At 39.1% G+C, this 25,922-nt stretch overlaps 2 protein-coding genes across 5 annotated transcripts in view; one reads left to right on the top strand and one right to left on the bottom strand.

Moving 5' to 3' along the window:
- The window catches only part of LOC110504292 (type 2 phosphatidylinositol 4,5-bisphosphate 4-phosphatase-like), a 50,519-nt gene extending 35,055 nt beyond the window's left edge, over positions 1 to 15,464 (bottom strand). Inside the window, exon 1 of one of the 3 annotated variants that reach the window (XR_005037547.1) lies at positions 15,139 to 15,459. Coding sequence is in view for 2 of the 3 variants with exons in the window: in XM_036953641.1 (XP_036809536.1) it covers positions 15,139 to 15,247 (109 nt within the window). In the remaining variant the exon portion in view is untranslated. Of the gene's footprint in view, positions 1 to 15,138 lie in introns of all 3 variants that reach the window. The other 2 variants (XM_036953641.1, XM_036953642.1) reach the window with 2 other exon arrangements.
- An 8,573-nt stretch (positions 15,465 to 24,037) lies between these two features.
- Positions 24,038 to 25,922, top strand: part of lrrc69 (leucine rich repeat containing 69) — a 31,927-nt gene continuing 30,042 nt past the window's right edge. The window contains exons 1-2 of one of the 2 annotated variants that reach the window (XM_036953640.1): positions 24,038 to 24,770; positions 25,786 to 25,912. In XM_036953640.1, coding sequence (XP_036809535.1) covers positions 24,618 to 24,770; positions 25,786 to 25,912 — 280 coding nt within the window. In that variant the 5' untranslated portion in view covers positions 24,038 to 24,617. Of the gene's footprint in view, positions 25,641 to 25,785; positions 25,913 to 25,922 lie in introns of both variants that reach the window. The other variant, XM_036953639.1, reaches the window with a different exon arrangement.

The following is a 25,922-nucleotide window of genomic DNA, read 5'->3' as shown; positions in this document are numbered from 1 at the left end:
TAGGGTGTTGGTATAGGGTGTTGGTATAGTGTGTTGATATAGTGTGTTGGTATAGGGTGTTGGTATAGTGTGTTGATATAGTGTGTTGGTATAGGGTGTTGGTATAGGGTGTTGGTATAGGGTGTTGGTATAGGGTGTTGGTATAGTGTGTTGATATAGTGTGTTGATATAGTGTGTTGCTATAGGGTGCTGGTATAGGGTGCTGGTATAGGGTGTTGGTATAGGGTGTTGCTATAGGGTGTTGATATAGTGTGTTGATATAGGGTGTTGGTATAGGGTGTTGATATAGTGTGTTGGTATAGTGTGTTGGTATAGGGTGTTGATATAGTGTGTTGATATAGTGTGGTGCTATAGGGTGTTGATATAGTGTGTTGGTATAGTGTGTTGATATAGTGTGTTGATATAGGGTGTTGGTATAGGGTGTTGGTATAGTGTGTTGGTATAGGGTGTTGGTATAGGGTGTTGGTATAGGGTGTTGGTATAGGGTGTTGGTATAGTGTGGTGCTATAGTGTGGTGCTATAGGGTGTTGGTATAGGGTGTTGGTATAGTGTGTTGGTATAGTGTGTTGGTATAGGGTGTTGGTATAGGGTGTTGGTATAGTGTGTTGATATAGTGTGTTGATATAGGGTGTTGGTATAGGGTGTTGGTATAGGGTGTTGATATAGTGTGTTGATATAGGGTGTTGGTATAGGGTGTTGGTATAGTGTGTTGGTATAGGGTGTTGGTATAGGGTGTTGGTATAGGGTGTTGGTATAGGGTGTTGGTATAGTGTGGTGCTATAGTGTGGTGCTATAGGGTGTTGGTATAGGGTGTTGATATAGTGTGTTGGTATAGTGTGTTGGTATAGGGTGTTGGTATAGGGTGTTGGTATAGTGTGGTGCTATAGTGTGGTGCTATAGGGTGTTGGTATAGCTGTGTTGAGACATGAATACATTTGACATGCTGTGTTATTTGTGCTGGTCTAATTCCTCAAATGGAAAAGCAGAATAATCTGTGCTCTCTCTGATAGTAATAATAGGTAATGTCCCAGGATAGTAATCACAGTTCATATGGTAATCTTCAATGTCCCAGGTTTGTGGCAATGATGAAAAAATGATTTAATCTTTACTTCAAAGTCAAATGTCTATAGGTTATGTATAAATGGCATACTGTGTGTATGCATTGTTTACGATTTTTATTTATTTAAAACGGTGCGATTGTTGGAGTTCAGGTTTTTGACGTGATTGATGGGCGACTAGGTACATTCTTGACAAATAAATATGCTTATTCATTCATGATTATGGATACAATGAGTTAATCTGGCACTGAACCTGCAACAGAACATGTCAAGTTAGTTCTGAATCGCTTTAACGCAGCAGTGAATTCTGACACAGAAATTAAAATACATTAGTTCTGAATCGCTTTAACGCAGCAGTGCATTCTGACACAGAAATTAAAATACATTAGTTCTGAATCGCTTTAACGCAGCAGTGAATTCTGACACAGAAATGAAAATACATTTCACCTCGTTCATATAGTTGGCAGAAATGATAAGGGATGAAATATAGACCTCCACCGGCTGAAGGAGAAGAGGATCTGGTAAAATCAGGATATGTTGCTAATAATCATCTAGCTAGCTTCTTAAATAGCCTTGTTTTCATGTTACATTGTAAATATCTGACTGCTACTAGGGCATTATTATAATTATTATTATGTACAAGACAACACCAAATGCATAATTAATAAACAATGACAATAAATATCAGACTGAGACTACCAGCTGTCCACCATTAGACTGAGACTACCAGCTGATGGTCTCAGTCTAATGGTGGACAGCTAGCCGGCTGGTAGTCTCAGTCTAATGGAGGGCAGCTAGCCAGCTGCAAGTCTCAGTATCATGGAGGGCAGCTAGCTAGCTGCTAGTCTCAGTATCATGGAGGGCAGCTAGCCAGCTGGTAGTCTCAATCAAATGGAGGGAAGCTAGCCAGCTGGGAGTCACAGTCTCATGGAGGGCAGCTAGCCAGCTGGTAGTCACAGTCTCATGGAGGGCAGCTAGCCAGCTGGTAGTCACAGTCTCATGGAGGGCAGCTAGCCAGCTGGCAGTCTCAGTCTAATGGTGGACAGCTAGCCAGCTGGCAGTCTCAGTATCATGGAGGCCAGCTAGCCTGCTGGTAGTCTCAGTATCATGGAGGCCAGCTAGCCTGCTGGTAGTCTCAGTCTCATGCAGGACAGCTAGCTTCAATTCTGTTCTAATCTACCGGGTATTCAATTCTACCAGGTATTCTATTCTGTTCTATTCTACAGGGTATTCTATTCTACAGGGTATTATTCTATTCTGTTCTATTCTACAGGGTATTCTATTCTACAGGGTATTATTCTATTCTGTTCTATTCTACAGGGTATTCTATTCTGTTTTATTCTACAGGGTATTCTATTCTATTTTATTCTACAGGGTATTCTATTCTATTCTATAGGGTATTCTATTCTACAGGGTATTCTATTCTGTTCTATTCTACTGGGTATTCTATTCTGTTCTATTCTACAATGTATTCTATTCTACAGGGTATTCTATTCTGTTCTGTTCTACAGGGTATTCTATTCTACAGGGTATTCTATTCCACAGGGTATTCTATTCTACAGGGTATTCTATTCTGTTCTGTTCTACAGGGTATTCTATTCTGTTCTGTTCTACAGGGTATTCTATTCTGTTCTATTCTACAATGTATTCTATTCTACAGGGTATTCTATTCTGTTATGTTCTACAGGGTATTCTATTCTACAGGGTATTCTATTCTACAGGGTATTCTATTCTGTTCTAATCTAAAGGGTATTCTATTCTGTTCTATTCTACAGGGTATTCTATTCTACAGGGTATTCTATTCTGTTCTAATCTACAGGGTATTCTATTATGTTCTAATCTACAGGGTATTCTATTCTGTTCTATTCTACAGGGTATTCTATTCTGTTCTATTCTACAGGGTATTCTATTCTACAGGGTATTCTATTCTACAGGGTATTCTACAGGGTATTCTATTCTACAGGGTATTCTACAGGGTATTCTATTCTGTTCTAATCTACAGGGTATTCTAATCTGTTCTATTCTACAGGGTATTCTATTCTGTTCTACAGGGTATTCTATTCTGTTCTATTCTACAGGGTATTCTATTCAGTTCTAATCTACAGGGTATTCTATTCTGTTCTATTCTACAGGGTATTCTAATCTGTTCTATTCTACAGGGTATTCTATTCTATTCTACAGGGTATTCTATTCTGTTCTATTCTACAGGGTATTCTATTCAGTTCTATTCTACAGGGTATTCTAATCTGTTCTATTCTACAGGGTATTCTATTCTGTTCTATTCTACAGGGTATTCTATTCTACAGGGTATTCTAATCTGTTCTATTCTACAGGGTATTCAATTCTGTTCTACAGGGTATTCTATTCTGTTCTATTCTACAGGGTATTCTATTATGTTCTATTCTACAGGGTATTCTGTTATGTTCTTTTCTACAGGGTATTCTATTCTACAGGGTATTCTATTCTACAGGGTATTATATTCTGTTCTAATCTACAGGGTATTCTATTCTGTTCTATTCTACAGGGTATTCTATTATGTTATATTCTACAGGGTATTCTATTATGTTCTATTCTACAGGGTATTCTATTCTACAGGGTATTCAATTCTGTTCTATTCTACAGGGTATTCTATTATGTTCTATTCTACAGGGTATTCTATTCTGTTTTATTCTACAGGGTATTCTATTCTGTTCTATTCTACAGGGTATTCTATTCTACAGGGTATTCTATTCTGTTCTATTCTACAGGGTATTCTATTCTGTTCTACAGGGTATTCTAATCTGTTCTATTCTACAGGGTATTCTATTCTACAGGGTATTCTATCCTGTTCTAATCTACAGGGTATTCTATTATGTTCTATTCTACAGGGTATTCTATTCTACAGGGTATTCTATTCTGTTCTACAGGGTATTCTATTCTGTTCTATTCTAAAGGGTATTCTATTGTGTTCTATTCTACAGGGTATTCTATTCTGTTCTATTCTACATGGTATTCTATTCTGTTCTATTCTACATGGTATTCTATTCTGTTCTATAATACAGGGTATTCTATTCTGTTCTATTCTACAGGGTATTCTAATCTGTTCTACAGGGTATTCTAATCTGTTCTGTTCTACGGGGTATTCTATTCTGTTCTATTCTACAGGGTATTCTAATCTGTTCTACAGGGTATTCAATTCTGTTCTATTCTACAGGGTATTCTATTCTGTTCTATTCTACAGGGTATTCTATTCTACAGGGTATTCCATTCTAATCTACAGGGTGTTCTATTATGTTCTATTCTACAGGGTATTCTATTATGTTCTATTCTACAGGGTATTCTATTCTGTTCTATTCTACAGGGTATTCTATTCTGTTCTATTCTACAGGGTATTCTAATCTGTTCTACAGGGTATTCAATTCTGTTCTATTCTACAGGGTATTCTATTCTACAGGGTATTCTATTCTACAGGGTATTCTATTCTACAGGGTATTCTAATCTGTTCTGTTCTACGGGGTATTCTATTCTACAGGGTATTCTATTCTACAGGGTATTCTATTCTACAGGGTATTCTAATCTGTTCTGTTCTACGGGGTATTCTATTCTGTTCTATTCTACAGGGTATTCTAATCTGTTCTACAGGGTATTCAATTCTGTTCTATTCTACAGGGTATTCTATTCTGTTCTATTCTACAGGGTATTCTATTCTACAGGGTATTCTATTCTATTCTACAGGGTATTCTATTATGTTCTATTCTACAGGGTATTCTATTCTGTTCTATTCTACAGGGTATTCTATTCTGTTCTATTCTACAGGGTATTCTATTCTACAGGGTATTCTATTCTATTCTACAGGGTATTCTATTCTGTTTTATTCTACAGGGTATTCTATTCTGTTCTATTCTACAGGGTATTCTATTCTGTTCTATTCTACAGGGTATTCTATTCTACAGGGTATTCTATTCTATTCTACAGGGTATTCTATTCTGTTCTATTCTACAGGGTATTCTAATCTGTTCTATTCCACAGGGTATTCTATTCTGTTCTATTCTACAGGGTATTCTAATCTGTTCTATTCTACAGGGTATTCTATTCTGTTCTATTCTACAGGGTATTTTATTCTGTTTTATTCTACAGGGTATTCTATTCTGTTCTATTCTACAGGGTATTCTATTCTACAGGGTATTCTATTCTGTTCTATTCTACAGGGTATTATATTCTGTTCTACAGGGTATTCTAATCTGTTCTATTCTACAGGGTATTCTATTCTACAGGGTATTCTATTCTGTTCTAATCTACAGGGTATTCTATTATGTTCTATTCTACAGGGTATTCTATTCTACAGGGTATTCTATTCTGTTCTACAGGGTATTCTATTCTGTTCTATTCTACAGGGTATTCTATTGTGTTCTATTCTACAGGGTATTCTATTCTGTTCTATTCTACATGGTATTCTATTCTGTTCTATAATACAGGGTATTCTATTCTACAGGGTATTCTAATCTGTTCTATTCTACAGGGTATTCTATTCTGTTCTACAGGGTATTCTATTCTGTTCTATTCTACAGGGTATTATTCTATTCTGTTTTATTCTACAGGGTATTCTATTCTGTTCTATTCTACAGGGTATTCTATTATGTTCTATTCTACAGGGTATTCTATTCTGTTTTATTCTACAGGGTATTCTATTCTGTTCTATTCTACAGGGTATTCTATTCTGTTCTATTCTACAGGGTATTCTATTCTGTTCTATTCTACAGGGTATTCTATTCTATTCTGTTCTACAGGGTATTCTATTCTGTTCTATTCTACAGGGTATTCTAATCTGTTCTACAGGGTATTCTAATCTGTTCTATTCTACAGGGTATTCTATTCTGTTCTATTCCACAGGGTATTCTATTGTGTTCTATTCTACAGGGTATTCTATTCTGTTCTATTCTACATGGTATTCTATTCTGTTCTATTCTACAGGGTATTCTATTCTACAGGGTATTCTAATCTGTTCTATTCTACAGGGTATTCTATTCTGTTCTACAGGGTATTCTATTCTGTTCTATTCTACATGGTATTCTATTCTGTTCTATTCTACAGGGTATTCTATTCTACATGGTAGTCTATTCTGTTCTATTCTACAGGGTATTCTATTCTACTGGGTATTCTAATCTGTTATATTCTACTGGGTATTCTATTCTGTTCTATTCTACATGGTATTCTAATCTGTTCTACAGGGTATTCTAATCGGTTCTATTCTACAGGGTATTCTAATCTGTTCTACAGGGTATTCTAATCTGTTCTATTCTACAGGGTATTCTATTCTGTTCTACAGGGTATTCTAATCTGTTCTATTCTACAGGGTATTCTAATCTGTTCTACAGGGTATTCTAATCTGTTCTACAGGGTATTCTATTGTGTTCTATTCTACAGGGTATTCTATTCTGTTCTACAGGGTATTCTAATCTGTTCTATTCTACAGGGTATTCTAATCTGTTCTACAGGGTATTCTAATCTGTTCTATTCTACAGGGTATTCTATTCTGTTCTACAGGGTATTCTATTCTGTTCTATTCTACAGGGTATTCTAATCTGTTCTATTCTACAGGGTATTTTATTCTACAGGGTATTCTATTCTACAGGGTATTCTATTCTGTTCTATTCTACAGGGTATTCTATTCTGTTCTATTCTACAGGGTATTCTATTCTACAGGGTATTCTATTCTGTTCTACAGGGTATTCTATTCTGTTCTATTCTACAGGGTATTCTATTGTGTTCTATTCTACAGGGTATTCTATTCTGTTCTATTCTACATGGTATTCTATTCTGTTCTATAATACAGGGTATTCTATTCTACAGGGTATTCTAATCTGTTCTATTCTACAGGGTATTCTATTCTGTTCTACAGGGTATTCTATTCTGTTCTATTCTACAGGGTATTCTATTCTGTTCTATTCTACAGGGTATTCTAATCTGTTCTGTTCTACAGGGTATTCTATTCTGTTCTATTCTACAGGGTATTCTAATCTGTTCTACAGGGTATTCAATTCTGTTCTATTCTACAGGGTATTCTAATCTGTTCTGTTCTACAGGGTATTCTATTCTGTTCTATTCTACAGGGTATTCTAATCTGTTATATTCTACAGGGTATTCTATTCTGTTCTATTCTACAGGGTATTCTATTCTGTTTTATTCTACAGGGTATTCTATTCTGTTCTACAGGGTGTTCTATTATGTTCTATTCTACAGGGTATTCTATTCTACAGGGTATTCTATTGTGTTCTATTCTACAGGGTATTCTATTCTGTTTTATTCTACAGGGTATTCTATTCTACAGGGTATTCTATTCTGTTCTGTTCTACAGGGTATTCTAATCTGTTCTATTCTACATGGTATTCTATTCTGTTCTATTCTACAGGGTATTCTATTCTACAGGGTATTCTAATCTGTTCTATTCTACAGGGTATTCTATTCTGTTCTACAGGGTATTCTATTATGTTCTATTCTACAGGGTATTCTAATCTGTTCTACAGGGTATTCTAATCTGTTCTATTCTACAGGGTATTCTATTCTGTTCTACAGGGTATTCTATTCTGTTCTATTCTACAGGGTATTCTAATCTGTTCTATTCTACAGGGTATTTTATTCTACAGGGAATTCTATTCTACAGGGTATTCTATTCTACAGGGTATTCTATTCTGTTCTGTTCTACAGGGTATTCTATTCTACAGGGTATTCTATTCTGTTCTATTCTACAGGGTATTCTAATCTGTTCTATTCTACAGGGTATTCTATTCTACAGGGTATTCTATTCTACAGGGTATTCTATTCTGTTCTATTCTACAGGGAATTCTATTCTACAGGGTATTCTATTCTACAGGGTATTCTATTCTGTTCTGTTCTACAGGGTATTCTATTCTGTTCTATTCTACAGGGTATTCTATTGTGTTCTATTCTACAGGGTATTCTATTCTGTTCTACAGGGTATTCTATTGTGTTCTATTCTACAGGGTATTCTATTCTGTTCTATTCTACAGGGTATTCTATTCTGTTCTATTCTACAGGGTGTTCTATTATGTTCTATTCTACAGGGTATTCTAATCTGTTCTGTTCTACAGGGTATTCTATTCTGTTCTATTCTACAGGGTATTCTAATCTGTTATATTCTACAGGGTATTCTATTCTGTTCTATTCTACAGGGTATTCTATTCTGTTTTATTCTACAGGGTATTCTATTCTGTTCTACAGGGTGTTCTATTATGTTCTATTCTACAGGGTATTCTATTCTACAGGGTATTCTATTGTGTTCTATTCTACAGGGTATTCTATTCTGTTTTATTCTACAGGGTATTCTATTCTACAGGGTATTCTATTCTGTTCTACAGGGTATTCTAATCTGTTCTATTCTACATGGTATTCTATTCTGTTCTATTCTACAGGGTATTCTATTCTACAGGGTATTCTAATCTGTTCTATTCTACAGGGTATTCTATTCTGTTCTACAGGGTATTCTATTATGTTCTATTCTACAGGGTATTCTAATCTGTTCTACAGGGTATTCTAATCTGTTCTATTCTACAGGGTATTCTATTCTGTTCTACAGGGTATTCTATTCTGTTCTATTCTACAGGGTATTCTAATCTGTTCTATTCTACAGGGTATTTTATTCTACAGGGAATTCTATTCTACAGGGTATTCTATTCTACAGGGTATTCTATTCTGTTCTGTTCTACAGGGTATTCTATTCTACAGGGTATTCTATTCTGTTCTATTCTACAGGGTATTCTAATCTGTTCTATTCTACAGGGTATTCTATTCTACAGGGTATTCTATTCTACAGGGTATTCTATTCTGTTCTGTTCTACAGGGTATTCTATTCTACAGGGTATTCTATTCTGTTCTATTCTACAGGGTATTCTAATCTGTTCTATTCTACAGGGTATTCTATTCTACAGGGTATTCTATTCTACAGGGTATTCTATTCTGTTCTATTCTACAGGGAATTCTATTCTACAGGGTATTCTATTCTACAGGGTATTCTATTCTGTTCTGTTCTACAGGGTATTCTATTCTGTTCTATTCTACAGGGTATTCTATTGTGTTCTATTCTACAGGGTATTCTATTCTGTTCTACAGGGTATTCTATTGTGTTCTATTCTACAGGGTATTCTATTCTGTTCTATTCTACAGGGTATTCTATTCTGTTCTATTCTACAGGGTGTTCTATTATGTTCTATTCTACAGGGTATTCTATTCTGTTCTAATCTACAGGGTATTCTATTCTGTTCTATTCTACAGGGTATTCTATTCTACAGGGTATTCTATTCTGTTCTATTCTACAGGGTATTCTATTATGTTCTATTCTACAGGGTATTCTAATCTGTTCTATTCTACAGGGTATTCTATTGTGTTCTATTCTACATGGTATTCTATTCTGTTCTATAATACAGGGTATTCTATTCTACAGGGTATTCTATTCTACAGGGTATTATATTCTGTTCTATTCTACATGGTATTCTATTCTGTTCTATAATACAGGGTATTCTATTCTACAGGGTATTCTAATCTGTTCTATTCTACAGGGTATTCTATTCTGTTCTATTCTACAGGGTATTCTAATCTGTTCTGTTCTACAGGGTATTCTATTCTGTTCTATTCTACAGGGTATTCTAATCTGTTCTACAGGGTATTCAATTCTGTTCTATTCTACAGGGTGTTCTATTATGTTCTATTCTACAGGGTATTCTATTCTGTTTTATTCTACAGGGTATTCTATTCTGTTCTATTCTACAGGGTATTCTATTCTACAGGGTATTCTATTCTGTTCTATTCTACGGGGTATTCTATTATGTTCTTTTCTACAGGGTATTCTATTGTGTTCTATTCTACAGGGTATTCTATTCTGTTCTATTCTACATGGTATTCTATTCTGTTCTATTCTACAGGGTATTCTATTCTACAGGGTATTCTAATCTGTTCTATTCTACAGGGTATTCTATTCTGTTCTACAGGGTATTATATTATGTTCTATTCTACAGGGTATTCTAATCTGTTCTACAGGGTATTCTAATCTGTTCTATTCTACAGGGTATTCTATTCTGTTCTACAGGGTATTCTATTCTGTTCTATTCTACAGGGTATTCTAATCTGTTCTATTCTACAGGGTATTTTATTCTACAGGGTATTCTATTCTACAGGGTATTCTATTCTACAGGGTATTCTATTCTGTTCTGTTCTACAGGGTATTCTGTTCTGTTCTATTCTACAGGGTATTCTATTCTGTTCTATTCTACAGGGTATTCTATTCTGTTCTATTCTACAGGGTATTCTATTCTGTTCTATTCTACAGGGTATTCTATTCTGTTCTATTCTACAGGGTATTCTATTCTACAGGGTATTCTATTCTACAGGGTATTCTATTCTACAGGGTATTCTATTCTGTTCTGTTCTACAGGGTATTCTATTCTGTTCTATTCTACAGGGTATTCTATTCTGTTCTGTTCTACAGGGTATTCTATTCTGTTCTATTCTACAGGGTATTCTAATCTGTTCTACAGGGTATTCTATTATGTTCTGTTCTACAGGGTATTCTATTCTGTTCTATTCTACAGGGTATTCTATTCTGTTCTATTCTACAGGGTATTCTATTCTGTTCTGTTCTACAGGGTATTCTATTCTGTTCTATTCTACAGGGTATTCTAATCTGTTCTACAGGGTATTCTATTATGTTCTGTTCTACAGGGTATTCTATTCTGTTCTGTTCTACAGGGTATTCTATTATGTTCTATTCTACAGGGTATTCTATTCTACAGGGTATTCTATTCTGTTCTATTCTACAGGGTATTCTATTCTACAGGGTATTCTATTCTGTTCTATTCTACAGGGTATTCTATTCTACAGGGTATTCTATTCTGTTCTATTCTACAGGGTATTCTATTCTACAGGGTATTCTATTCTGTTCTATTCTACAGGGTATTCTGTTCTACAGGGTATTCTATTCTGTTCTATTCTACAGGGTATTCTATTCTGTTCTATTCTACAGGGTATTCTATTCTACAGGGTATTCTAATCTATTCTACTGGGTATTCTATTCTACAGGGTATTCTATTCTACAGGGTATTCTAATCTGTTCTATTCTACAGGGTATTCTAATCACGACAACAACCATTAAATAACCCAGCTGTGTAGTCACGACAACAACCATTAAATAACCCAGCTGTGTAGTCACGACAACAACCATTAAATAACCCAGCTGTGTAGTCACTACAACAACCATTAAATTACCCAGCTGTGTAGTCACGACAACAACCATTAAATAACCCAGCTGTGTAGTCACGACAACAACCATTAAATAACCCAGCTGTGTAGTCACTACAACAACCATTAAATAACCCAGCTGTGTAGTCACTACAACAACCATTAAATTACCCAGCTGTGTAGTCACGACAACCACCATTAAATAACCCAGCTGTGTAGTCACAACAACAACCATTAAATAACCCAGTCCAGATAACCTGTGTATTCACTAACCTACAGACTAGAGCCCAGTTCAGCAGTCCTACCCTCTCTGACCCGTGCCAATCCCTGTTGGATGATAGAGGTTTGTACTTAACCAGAACCCAATAAACCCGGAGAATGTGCCATAATCCTGAGTAAGCATTGGGGAAATAACTAGGCCATCACTATACGCTTTGAATGTCTGACAAATTCCGGATCAACTTTTTTTTTATGGTCTTCAAGCGCAAAAACAAATGAAAAGTCTGTTCAGAAACAGTATGGGACTGGATCCAGGAAGTTTATTTATTTTATTTTACCTTTATTTAACTAGGCAAGTCAGTTAAGAACAAATTTTTATTTTCAATGACGGCCTAGGAACAGTGGGTTAACTGCCTTGTTCAGGGGCAGAACGACAGATTTGTACCTTGTCAGCTCAGGGATTTGAACTTGCAACCTTCCGGTTACTAGTCCAACGCTCTAACAACTAAGCCACCCTGGAGAAGGCAGTCACTACAGATCAGCTCAACGTCTACCGTTAATCCAGTGGTGAAATATGGATCAAACATCAGATTTAAATCTCACGCCGTACAAAAGGTAGGTAACAAAACCCATTCAGTCTACATTAAATGGCCGTTGGCTGGCTATGTGGTCCAGAATGTACCGAAGGTGCATTATGTCTGACTCTCAGTTCCTTATATAGTGCACTACTTTTCACCAGGACTCATAGGGCTCTGGTAGAAAGTAGTGCACTACATGTATGAAATGGGGTGCTATTTGGGATGCATCCCTGGTATCAATAAATCAGTTTACACTCCTTTTCCTGAAGAATATCTAGTTTTGTTGAAGAAAACTGTCAGGGCAGGACAATGTTACGACAAATGACGACACGACCTGGAGCCAAAACAAACTATACCCAGAAATATACGCTGCTCAAAAACATAAAGGGAACACTAAAATAACACATCCTAGATCTGAATGAATGAAATATTCTTATTAAATACTTTTTTCTTTACATAGTTGAATGTGCTGACAACAAAATCACACAAAAATGATCAATGGAAATCAAATTTATCAACCCGTGGAGGTCTGGATTTGGAGTCACACTCAAAATTAAAGTGGAAAACCACACTACAGGCTGATCCAACTTTGATGTAATGTCCTTAAAACAAGTCAAAATGAGGCTCAGTAGTGTGTGTGGCCTCCACGTGCTTGTATGACCTCCTTACAACGCCTGGGCATGCTCCTGATGAGGTGGCGGATGGTCTCCTGAGGGATCTCCTTCCAGACCTGGACTAAAGCATCCGCCAACTCCTGGACAGTCTGTGGTGCAACGTGGCGTTGGTGGATGGAGAGAGACATGATGTCCCAGATGTGCTCAATTGGATTCAGGTCTAGGGAACGGGCAGGCCAGTCCATAGCATCAATGCCTTCCTCTTGCAGGAACTGCTGACACACTCCAGCCACATAAGGTCTAGCATTGCCTTGCATTAGGAGGAACCCAGGGCCGACCGCACCAGCATATGGTCTCACAAGGTGTCTGAAGATCTCATCTCGGTACCTAATGGCAGTCAGGCTACCTCTGGCGAGCACATGGAGGGCTGTGCGGCCACACAAAGAAATGCCACCCCACACCATAACTGAGCCACCGCCAAACCGGTCATGCTGGAGGATGTTGCAGGCAGCAGAACGTTCTCCACGGCGTCTCCAGACTGTCACATCTGTCATATGTGCTCAGAGTGAACCTGCTTTCATCTGTGAAGAGCACAGGGCGCCAGTGGCGAACGTAACCTCTGTGTTCTGTCTGAGAGGAACGTAACCTCTCTGTTCTGTCTGAGAGGAACGTAGCCTCTGTTCTGTCTGAGAGGAACGTAGCCTCTGTGTTCTGTCTGAGAGGAACGTAGCCTCTGTGTTCTGTCTGAGAGGAACGTAGCCTCTGTGTTCTGTCTGAGAGGAACGTAGCCTCTGTGTTCTGTCTGAGAGGAACGTAGCCTCTGTGTTCTGTCTGAGAGGAACGTAGCCTCTGTGTTCTGTCTGAGAGGAACGTAGCCTCTGTTCTGTCTGAGAGGAACGTAGCCTCTGTTCTGTCTGAGAGGAACGTAGCCTCTGTTCTGTCTGAGAGGAACGTAGCCTCTGTTCTGTCTGAGAGGAACGTAGCCTCTGTTCTGTCTGAGAGGAACGTAGCCTCTGTTCTGTCTGAGAGGAACGTAGCCTCTGTTCTGTCTGAGAGGAACGTAGCCTCTGTTCTGTCTGAGAGGAACGTAGCCTCTGTTCTGTCTGAGAGGAACGTAGCCTCTGTTCTGTCTGAGAGGAACGTAGCCTCTGTTCTGTCTGAGAGGAACGTAGCCTCTGTTCTGTCTGAGAGGAACGTAGCCTCTGTGTTCTGTCTTTGAGGAATGTAGCCTCTGTTCTGTCTGAGAGGAACGTAGCCTCTGTTCTGTCTGAGAGGAACGTAGCCTCTGTGTTCTAACTGAGAGGAACGTAACTCCTGTGTTCTAACTGAGAGGAACGTAACTCCTGTGTTCTAACTGAGAGGAACGTAACCCCTGTGTTCTAACTGAGAGGAACATAACTCCTGTGTTCTAACTGAGAGGAACGTAGCCTCTGTGTTCTGAGATTTGATCAAGCCAGCTCAGTAGAAAAGCTTTCTTGACAAAGATGTGTTGTTTACTGTAGGTTAGTAGACTGTCCAGTCATTCCAGCTGGAACAACAGGCATGTGTATAGTACTGTATCATGGCTCTATAGGCTCATCATCTGAATATCACTGTGATAAACAGGCATGTGTATAGTACTGTATCATGGCTCTATAGGCTCATCATCTGAATATCACTGTGATAAACAGGGTGAATGATGGGAGCATTCACACCCCCCCCCACACATCTGAAAAACATCTGAATATTACAACACTATACAGGGGTGTATTATGTTTCCAGAAAGCACACAGTGAAATGATCCTCAACAACATGCACTACTGGGTCTATGGGTCATGCATGGACTGAAGGGATAGGAATACTGTACTAAACACATCTTTTTCCAATCTGTTTATGGTCCAATCAAATGAATGGAAAGCACTGAATGATACATGGGTTATAAAACAGACTCATTCATAACCTGCCATGTTAAATGTGAATGGGCCTAGTGTCTTACAGACCCACAACCACAACAAACACAATGTTCAGAGGGGATTGCAAATTATAATTGTATCATCTGATTTGTTAACGTCATTCTTGCTCATCTCAAGTCATGGCTACGTTGTTTATGTTCTGACAACATCACTTATATCCTTATAGATATTTGTAGAAAGAGGGGAGAGGGGGTGTAAACAGTATTACCCAGCAACAACAACAGATCGTGATGCATCACTACAGAATACAGAACTACAACAGGAATTGTTGTGAAATTATTCGACTAGGCCTTCTCCTGCGTTGTTCTTCTAAACACTGCAAACTCCACCTTCTGATTTCGGGTTTTCTGCCCGTCGGGTTGATTTTTTTAGATTGATGCCGGTGTTTTCCCCGTTATAATTTAACACACCATGCAAAACATTGCTCAACACTATACTCCCAAAACGATTCAGCACACATGGGGGGAGTCATAGCCTAACGTTGGTTTACCTCTTGGACTCGTGTCCTGCAGGTATGCCGGCGGTTCCAACGGTGAGACATTCCCGGAGTTCGGTGCTGAGAGCAGCGGAGACCGTTCATCCATGCCTTCGTCGGCCATGGCGGCAGCAGTACACCCAACCCAGACGAATAAACAACGAGCTGAACGGCGGCAGAGCCTCTCTTCTGGCCAGTGTTTCCTTGGGAGGGGGCGGCCAGCTAATCGGCGGTAGCCTACTATTCTGGCGAGGCCAGTTCCTCGGAGGTGGAGCTACAGAGACCTAACCCGGACCCGCTGTGGGAGGGATATGAGCAACGGAATGCAGAGAGAGCGAAATCCCCCCAAACCAACCCGTTACCCTCATGCACAGTGGTGACATGTCACTTAGTAGGCCTGCAAAGTAGATCTTATAATCATTCTCATTCAGGCCTAATAAACTACTGTTGATAGCCTTTATTCTATTCTCTGTTTTAAAATATTAAACAAAACTATCTAAGAATCTACAATATTATATTATATTCTGATCTTCCCTTGTAAAAAAAAACATGTGATAAGTGTCTAGAAAAAAAATCGCTATATAAATCCAATCAATTCATGAGCCATTATATTTTATTCTATTCACGTCTGATATATGTTCTATGTTTAACAGATGAAACAACACTGAACGTTATGCTGCAGGGACGTCACAGGCAATATGGCCAGACCTCCCTAAAAGAGGCTTCGTCCCCCCCCTATCCATGAATCTCTAGTGACGTCCCTGGTATGCTGTCTGAATGATATAGGTGTGTTTTCTAAAACAATGAGGTTTGGTTCAATAAAAGAGAATACATTATTGAAGAATTTCTACTTATATAATTTCATTACGAATCATAGGTGTATTATATCGATCAGTGGTGGGGAAAGTACCCAATTCACTATAGTTACCAATAATACTGGAAAACTACGAAATTGTCCTACTTGAGCAATTGTCACGCCCTGACCATAGAGAGCCATTGTTTCTCTATGGTGTAGTAGGTCAGGGCGTGACTAGGGGGTATTCTAGTTTATTATTTCTATGTGGGGTTCTATTTTATTTTTCTATGTTGGTGATTTGTATGATTCCCAATTAGAGGAAGCTGGTAATTGTTGTCTCTAATTGGGGATTATATTTAAGTAGTTATTGTTCCCACCTATGTTTTGTGGGATATTATATTTTTTTATTTTGAGTTAATGCATGTTGCACCACTGAAGTCACTTTGTTTGTTTGTTTGTTTGTTTGTTTGTTTGTTTGTTTGTTTGTTTGTTTGTTTGTTTGTTTAATAGTTTGGCTTTTTTAAATGATGTGGAACTTTAATCAGGCTGCACCTTGGTCTGTCTCTACACACCAACGTGACAGTAATAGAAAAGATACCTTAATAGAAAATGATTCAAGTGAAAGTCACCCAGTAAAATACTACTGGAGTAAAAGTCTAAAAGTAAATGCTTTTAAATATGCTTAAGTATCAAAACTAAAACTTAAGTATAAATAATTTAAAATTCCTTACATTAAGAAAACCAGACTGCACCATTTTCTTGTTTTTTTTTAGCCAGGGACACACTTCAACACTCAGACATAATTTACAAACTATGCATCTGTGTTTAGTGCGCCCGTCAGATCAGAGGCAGTAGGGATGACCAGGGATGTTCTCTGTTTAGTGAGTCCTCCAGATCAGAGGCAGTAGGGATGACCAGGGATGTTCTCTGTTTAATGAGTCCTCCAGATCAGAGGCAGTAGGGATGACCAGGGATGTTCTCTGTTTAGTGAGTCCTCCAGATCAGAGACAGTAGGGATGACCAGGGATGTTCTCTGTTTAGTGAGTCCTCGAGATCAGAGGCAGTAGGGATGACCAGGGATGTTCTCTGTTTAATGAGTCCTCCAGATCAGAGGCAGTAGGGATGACCAGGGATGTTCTCTGTTTAGTGAGTCCTCCAGATCAGAGGCAGTAGGGATGACCAGGGATGTTCTCTGTTTAGTGAGTCCTCCAGATCAGAGACAGTAGGGATGACCAGGGATGTTCTCTGTTTAGTGAGTCCTCCAGATCAGAGACAGTAGGGATGACCAGGGATGTTCTCTGTTTAGTGAGTCCTCCAGATCAGAGGCAGTAGGGATGACCAGGGATGTTTTGTTGATAAGTGCCTGAATTGGACCATTTTGTCCTGCTAAGCATTTAAAATGTAACGAGTATTTTTAGGTGTCAGGGAAAATGTAAGGAGTAAAAAGTACATTATTTTATTTAGGAATCTGGTTTAGTAAAAGTTGTCAAAAATATACGTTTTGAGGGCGTGTTCAATTGGCATGCTGACTGCAGGAATGTCCACCAGAGCTGTTGCCAGAGAATTGAATGTTCCTTTCTCTACAATAAGCCACCTCCAATGTTGTGTTAGAGAATTTGGCAGTACGTCCAACCAGCCTCACAACTCCAGACCACGTGGAACCACGCCAGCCCAGGACCTCCACATCCGGCTTTTTTACCTGCGGGATCGTCTGAGACCAGCCACCCGGACAGCTGATGAAACTGAGTAGTTTATCTGTCTGTAATAAAACCCCTTTGTGGGGAAAAACTCATTCTGATTGGCTGGGCCTGGCTCCCAAGTGGGTGGGCCTATGCCCTCCCAGGCCCACCCATGGCTGCGCACAAGGCCGGTCCTTGCCATTCTGCCACCATAAGCTCAAAACTAGAATCGTCACAGTCAGCAAAATGACCTCTAAAATACATATTTTCCAAATGTTGAAGTTAGGTAAAATGTAGTTTCTGAATGAAAGGTGAAAAGCTATTTTCCATTTGTTTAAAATACGTACTTTCCATGATGTTGAAAAATATATATTTTCCGGGCATCGAAAAATGTGTATTTTCTGGACGTTCAAATCCGGTTCATATTCGGTTCTGACTGAAAGTTGAACATCTAACTTTCCTGATGCTGAAAATACGTATTTTACAGACGTTGAAATTGGTATTTTCCGGATGTTGAAATCAGGTTAATTTTTGGTTCTGAATGAAAGTCGGAAATAATTAATTTATATTAGTCTATTTTGGGGCCAAATCAAGGCTGGTCAAGACCGGACAAAATCTGGTTTTTGGAAATCAAGGCCGGTCCAGAACAGCAGACTTCTAAAAGGCGTCCGTGCTGACTGAGATGTAGCTTTCAGTGTTGCCTGACATTTTATTCTATGAATTCCCTTCTAAGTGGTGAGCCTTCCGTTTGTAAAACATCAAAAAACGATGTCTGGAAAGGCCCAAAAAAAGACGTCGGCTAGTGCTTACTGGGGTGTAGCGTACCATGTCGCCCTCAAGTGGAATTGTATGAATGCCCTTCCCATGTGCAACGGCTTTATTAGTCCTGATTCCGGTGACTAATGAATTCGGCTATTTAAACCATGAATATCAACTACCCAACTTCATCAGGAGTTATCGCGAGCCTATTTGCAATGCTCACCGGGAAATGCAAAATAATTTTATTTTTCACTATGATCAGCTTGTCAAAAATGGAGGGATTCAAACTTGAAACCACTGATCATGACAATGGGGTGAAACTCCTGGACAACAGTTGCGATTATCCATTCCATATCGTCCATTTTTACTTTGACCTGTCCTGTTTTTAGGATATGTTGTTTATTAACGTGTTTTATTTGATCGAGTGCCATTTAGGTTAGGCTATTTGATCGGAGAAACCTGCATGATCATTACATTATCATACATTTTATCTCCAGCCCTTTAGGCTACAGAAAATAACCAACTACTCTTTCTACCATATCCTAAAGCTACATGATTTATGTTAGATCATGTTTTGGAGGACCTGTTGGTGGACTCCGCTGAGATGCATCTCTCCAACAGCACCCCAGAGAGGCGAGTTGGGAATTTTTATTTTTATTTTTTTTTATTTCACCTTTATTTAACCAGGTAGGCTAGTTGAGAACAAGTTCTCATTTACAACTGCGACCTGGCCAAGATAAAGCATAGCAGTATGAGCAGACAACACAGAGTTACACATGGAGTAAACAATTAACAAGTCAATAACACAGTAGAAAAAAAAATAGACGAGCAACATATCTTGCGTCCCTGCCTTTGACAAAGTGGACACTGCTTGTCAAAGGACGGCATCAGCTCTCACCTAAAAAGCTGAGAGAATTGTCATTGTTTTTGGGGAGAATTATGTGAGTTTTTATGTGTTGTTCGAGGTGCGTCTTGGTCAGTTTAGCTCAGAAAACGCCGCAGTCTTCAACCCTGCCTAAAAATGCGCCCCTCTGCCCAGTCATGTCCATCAAGGGCCGTATCTATTTATTTTAATTGACGGATTTCTTTATATGATCTGAAACTCAGTTAAATTATTGAAATTGTTGCATGTCGCGTTTACATCTTTGTTCAGTATATTTGTGCTTAAGTACTTTACACCACTGATATCGACCATAAATCTACCAACCATGAAGAACGATACATTAAAATCAATCATTCTGTGATTGATGTTGAAGACAGTCTTCGAACGGTGAAAACATTTCTGGGCAATGTAGTTTTTGGACATATTTGTTATTTAGTTAAAGCTTCACTGGCGCTTTGTTCATTGCCAATCCCATATCATCGGTCTTTGAGAATCTAACGTTTTAAAGAGTCCTGAAAATAAGAATATCAACTTTAAATTGAACGTGAATTTGGACTGAACGTCAAGTTAAAACGAACTCCGTCAACTAGAATCTAAGACCTGACCAATCAACTAAGGAACCTGTTGTGATGTGATAACCAATGAAAATCGCGATAGTTCAATAACCGGAAGTATGCAGCGCAACACGTTTTTTTTTTCACCAAGCAAAAACGTTATAGAAAATGAATTTATAAAATTGCTGTAAGTATAGAAATTGTTTTCTCAGTTGGAAATAAATATCCAACTATTCAGTGACAGCTCTGTGGAATTTGTGGCAGCAACTGTGAGCTTATCAGTAGTGTATCACAGTATACACTATGTCCTGGGATGTCCAATCAATGTAGAAGAAGAGCCTTTACCTTCTAACGACTCTTGGCTTGTGAGCAAAACAGTGCATGTTTGTAGGTATCTCAAGAGTTTCATTGTGGAGTCATAAGTTTGTAGTCAAACCGTTCAGACTTTAGACATTTTTGTGAGAACTGTCTTCCTTGTCTCACAAACACAGCTCCAGCTCAGCCGCTGTTAATCGCAGAAGAAATAGACGAATACAATGCAAAAACCCAGAAGCCTGTTTTAAAAGGGGCTAAGGCACTAAAACACACCAGCTTTAACGTGATACTGGAAGCATTTTAATGTCTATATAAATCCCATGTTACCATTGAGCATAAGCATATTTCATCATGCGTTCTGCTGAAACTCTATCCCTATGCGTATGTATATCACCCAAATGTGTCATCTGCTCACAAGTAATTATTAGCCTTCGCCTGTCCTTCAGTGGTAGAGAAATTGCTACCTTCTGAAATGAATGTCCCTCTTTTACGCAGAAGTATGGAAGCGTTTTGGGGGCAAATGTTTAGGAAGAAAGATGAGGGATGCTTCATTTCTGCTGAAGGTCTGAGATCTCTCTTTATGAGCTATAATCCTTGATAAAACACGTGGCATTTTACCCTTATTAACTGTTTTGGATTTGTCTATGTACTGACAAAATAACCCATTCTGTTAATAAAAAACTTTTTTATTTCCAACTTTAATAAACTCAAAAAACAATCTGTATTTGAGAAGTATTTACAGGTTCTGTTCTTTCAGCAGTTACTTCACTGTTCTTAACCATTTAGGAAATCACTGCACAGGGATCACAAGGCTAGTTCTCTGGGAAACTAGGCTTTGTTAGTTTTCACTTAGCCACTTGATTCACTGTACTGTATATCTGGACTGAAAGGATTGTGTGTGTGTATATATATATATGTATAGGAGAACTTCTGCCCAAGTTACTTGATGGCAATGGATTTACCATGTCTCAAACCTGATTATATAATAAATTATAAACTGGGTGGTTTGTGCCATGAATGCTGAAAGCCATGGACATATTCTTATCATTCTTATCTGCAACACGTTTAAATTGTACTGGGCGGCCAGCTGACGTTCAATTTGATCTGATTCCACATAACAACAAAATCATAACGTTAACATGGATATGTTACATTTACAGTCATGGAAAAGGTGGAGACAGACGAGCATCTCTTAGCCAAGCAACATCGCAAGGAGAAGAAGGATCTGCAAGGTTGGCAATTAGATGGAGGTTTAAGATTTACAATGATATCGTTGCTGTACCGTTAATAGTACTTTGTGTTCAACTTATACTCACGTTGTAACACCCTGAGTGGGATACATATGACATGCCTATCTGTTATTCTAGTTAGCTACTCATTTTATTTGTTTAAAAAAAAATAACAAGTCTAACTTTTTGAAAATCAAAACAGCAGTTTAGTTTAGGCAAATATACCTTTATCTGTGTTAAGGTTAGCTAGTTAGATAATTATTATTATTGTAGTATGACTACTGTAGACTGTTGTTATGGCCATATGACTACTGTAGACTATTGTTATGGCCATATGACTACTGTAGACTATTGTTATGGCCATATGACTACTGTAGACTATTGTTATAGAGGTTTGACTACTGTAGGCTATTGTTATGGAGGTTTGACTACTGTAGGCTATTATTATGACCATATGACTACTGTAGACTATTGTTATGGAGGTTTGACTACTGTAGACTATTGTTATGGTCATATGACTACTATAGACTATTGTGATATGTGAAAAGGGGACATAAACCATAAACCATGTTTCAGCTAAAATCCAGAGCTTGAAAAATGCTGTCCCCAAAAATGACAAGAAGAGGTGTAAAACAGCTGACTGACTGATATTACCAAGCTGTAGGCTGAGCTGAATCAGAAACACAACGAGGAACAACTCGACTCATCATGAGGAGGAGGAGCAGACGAAAAGGTAACTATTGTCTACATATCAGTGCTTACAGAATTTCCCAAACTATGGGTCGCGAGAGACAGATTTAAAAATGGGGTGGCGAGAGAACCTCTGAAATAAAATAAATGCCTTCTCGTTGTCCCTCAGTCCTGCCCTTCTTCTCGTTGTCCCTCAGTCCTGCCCTTCTTCTCGTTGTCCCTCAGTCCTGCCCTTCTTCTCGTTGTCCCTCAGTCCTGCCCTTCTTTCTTCTCGTTGTCCCTCAGTCCTGCCCTTCTTCTCGTTGTCCCTCAGTCCTGCCCTTCTTGCTTCTCGTTGTCCCTCAGTCCTGCCCTTCTTCTCGTTGTCCCTCAGTCCTGCCCTTCTTCTCGTTGTCCCTCAGTCCTGCCCTTCTTCTCGTTGTCCCTCAGTCCTGCCCTTCTTCTCGTTGTCCCTCAGTCCTGCCCTTCTTCTCGTTATCCCTCAGTCCTGCCCTTCTTTCTTCTCGTTGTCCTGATGTCCTGCCCTTCTTCTCGTTGTCCCTCAGTCCTGCCCTTCTTGCTTCTTGCTTGATGATCAAAATGACTTAGTATACTAGTTAGCTTTCAGAACACTATTTTTAAAGGAAAACCAACTCCAGACGAGAACACAGCACTGCATTAAAACAACCAAACTGTTCACGAAAAGTTAATAATTTAACAAAAATAAATCACATTCTAGGTGGAGCTGTCCCTTACTGATGCTTCTCAGTTAGATGATTTCACAATCTGTATAAAATGGGCTTTAAAACGATCAGTTCCCCCTCTAACGTTGATATTCCTGTACGATCAGAGTAACGTTGATATTCCTGTACGATCAGAGTAATGTTGATATTCCCGTACGATCAGAGTTCCTCCTCTAACGTTGATATTCCTGTACGATCAGAGTAATGTTGATATTCCTGTACGATCAGAGTAATGTTGATATTCCTGTACGATCAGAGTAATGTTGATATTCTTGTACGATCAGAGTAATGTTGATATTCCTGTACGATCAGAGTAATGTTGATATTCCCGTACGATCAGAGTTCCCCCTCCGTAACGTTGGTATTCCTGTAGAAAATCCCCCAAACCATGGCCTTTTTGTTCTTCTACTTTGGTGAAGAATCACCTGTATGTGGTTATACTATTACTAATATTCTGTAGTCCCCCCCCCCTCCCCTTAAGGAAATTCAGTATCACTTGTGGTCCACACTGCAGTGTCACTCCAGGGTGTGTATAAAATATCACCTGTGTGTGATCACCCCTCTCTGGGCGTGTTTTCAGATGGGTTTGAGAAGTATTGCAGTGACGTAGCAGACACAGTCTCCTGGGGTGGACCACTGGAGGACCACTGGAGGACCCCTGGAGGACCACTGGAGGACCACTGGAGGACCCCTGGAGGACCACTGGAGGACCACTGGAGGACCACTGGAGGACCACTGGAGGACCCCTGGAGGACTACTGGAGGACCCCTGGAGGACCACTGGAGGACCACTGGTGGACCACTGGAGGACCCCTGGAGGAACCTTAATCACTTGATCAGGCTATTTGTTTTATCAAAGGACCCAACAGAGCACCTGGTGTTTTAATGGTTTTATACTGATTTATAAATTGAATCAAATTGCATTTGTCACATTATTATTCTTTATTTATTTAACCTTTATTTAACTAGGCAAGTCAGTTAAGAACAAATTCTTATTTACAATGACGGCCTACCCTGGCCAAACCCGGACAGCGCTGGGCCAATTGTGTGCCGCCCTATGGTACTCCCAATAGTAGTAGTGACGCCTCTAGCACTGAGATGCAGTGTCTTAGACCTCTGAACCAGGGTCTGTAGTGACTCCTCTAGCACTGAGATGCAGTGTCTTAGACCTCTGAACCAGGGTCTGTAGTGACGCCCCTCTGAACCAGGGTCTGTAGTGACGCCTCTAGCACTGAGATGCAGTGCCTTAGACCGCTGCGCCACTCGGGAGCAAGGAAATCAGTCAATTGAAAATAATTCATTAGGCCCTAATCTATGTACTTCGCATGACTGGGAATACAGATATGCATTTGTTGGTCACAGATACCTTTAAAAAAAAAGAAGGTAGGGGTGACCACTGCGCCACTCGGGAGCCCATTCATGTATGATGATTCTGTATCCTAACAGTTGAGAGCTCTGACACAGGTCCTTCAACTGCCAATAGAAGTGCTCCAAGCTGATTCTCCATAATCATTGGAGAGGAATTTAACAAGTCTCCCATTATGTTAGTACCATGTCACCTCTAAACTTCCCCAGCTTCGTCTACCAATGAATTTGAGTGGTTACAATTCTCCAACCTCATTCTTCAGCCTTATAGATAAACAACGTGACGAGGGCTGCCATTTTGTTGAAAAACAAATGAAGCCAAATGATGAATTTGTGCCTTTTTAATTGTTAATATTGTTTTTTAGGTACGTGCGTCATGCGTATGGACTGGGAGAACATTACAACTCAGTGGAACGTCTGAAGGAACTCAAGATGAAAGCTGACACTCATTGAGTTCAATTATAACAAACGCTAAAGTGTAGCATGGGTGGAAATTGAAAAAAATGTGGGAACCCACCAATGTAAAACCTATGCATTCACAAAGTCAAATGACAAAAATAATTTCACTCCCGGAGATACACACAGACTTGCCATCCAAGGAATTCGATGGGAGGAGTGAAAGGCAGAGACTGAAACTAATACCACCACCTAACTATGTGAGGACTGAGAGAATAGTTACCATCACAGTGACACACTGGAAGTAACTTTGTACATCCTTCATCAGTGTTTATGAATACTTCTGAAATCACCATGGAAATGTTGTCTATTAAATATATATTTTGGTGGTGATGTGCTGTTATTTCTAATGACAGCAATATATCAAAGGCCGATGGTCTTTTCTGGGTGTGTTGTAATGAAACAGCAGGTCTCGAACCCTCGACCTTCTGGCCCGAAGACCAGCGCGCTATCGACTGTGCCCCCAAAAACGGCAGGGTCGGTATCCGCGTTTATAAACCCAGGGTTGTTACACGCGCTGATGGACAATATTGTCTCATACAATAAAATGTTTTTCAATTCCAGTTTCATTTCCCGCTGGAAAGACATTCATGCAAAAAACGTTACAGCATATTATCCTGTTGAATGTCCATTGTCCATTTTATTTCAATTCAACGCGTGTGATGAGATTAGGGATATGCTTTTATAGTAGCTAGAATGGTTCTGAAGTTCAGACGATACATTTGTTAAAAGATTTCCAGAAGGAAATAGAAAACCAGACAGGTTTCCAGGAGAGACCGCCAGAGTTCACTAAAGTGTCCCAAAGGGGATTACCGTCAACTGACGAGCATCTCGTTTCTATGGGAACCTGCCTACCTTGTAGGACGCGGTGTTTTTATTCAGTGTAACAAATCATGGCTAACAATCTGGTTATCAGAGCTTTGAAAGCTAACTCAAAGTCGTTCAATTTGAGCTCCAAGAAAATGACCGAGGTTCCCAAATCGGTTGCGAGATTAACACATATTTTGACCCTTCATTTGAACAATAACTCTCTTACTTCTCTGCCTGTGGAACTGCAGACGTTACGAAACGTGAGTAACGTTAACCCGGACAGACGTCTATACCAACACCTTGTTAGCTGTAGTACAGTTATGTCTTAGGTTATTTGACTTGCCTGCTAGCTATTTAACCAATGCATTTATCTTGCTTTTTGTTCTCTTTTTGCATACTGCAAAGTTGACAGAACTCAATTTGGGAAATAATTCTCTGGACGAGGTCCCATCTGTTCTGAGATACCTGAACACCTTGAAAAAACTTTATTTGTTTGGAAACCACATTACAAGATTGCCACCTGAGGTGTTAGGTAAACTATG

The sequence above is a fragment of the Oncorhynchus mykiss genome, chromosome 18, assembly GCF_013265735.2.
Source record: "Oncorhynchus mykiss isolate Arlee chromosome 18, USDA_OmykA_1.1, whole genome shotgun sequence".
NCBI classification, from domain to species: domain Eukaryota; kingdom Metazoa; phylum Chordata; class Actinopteri; order Salmoniformes; family Salmonidae; genus Oncorhynchus; species Oncorhynchus mykiss.
The sequence above is the reverse complement of the archived record's forward strand: the minus strand, read 5'-3'. Positions and strand labels throughout refer to the sequence as shown.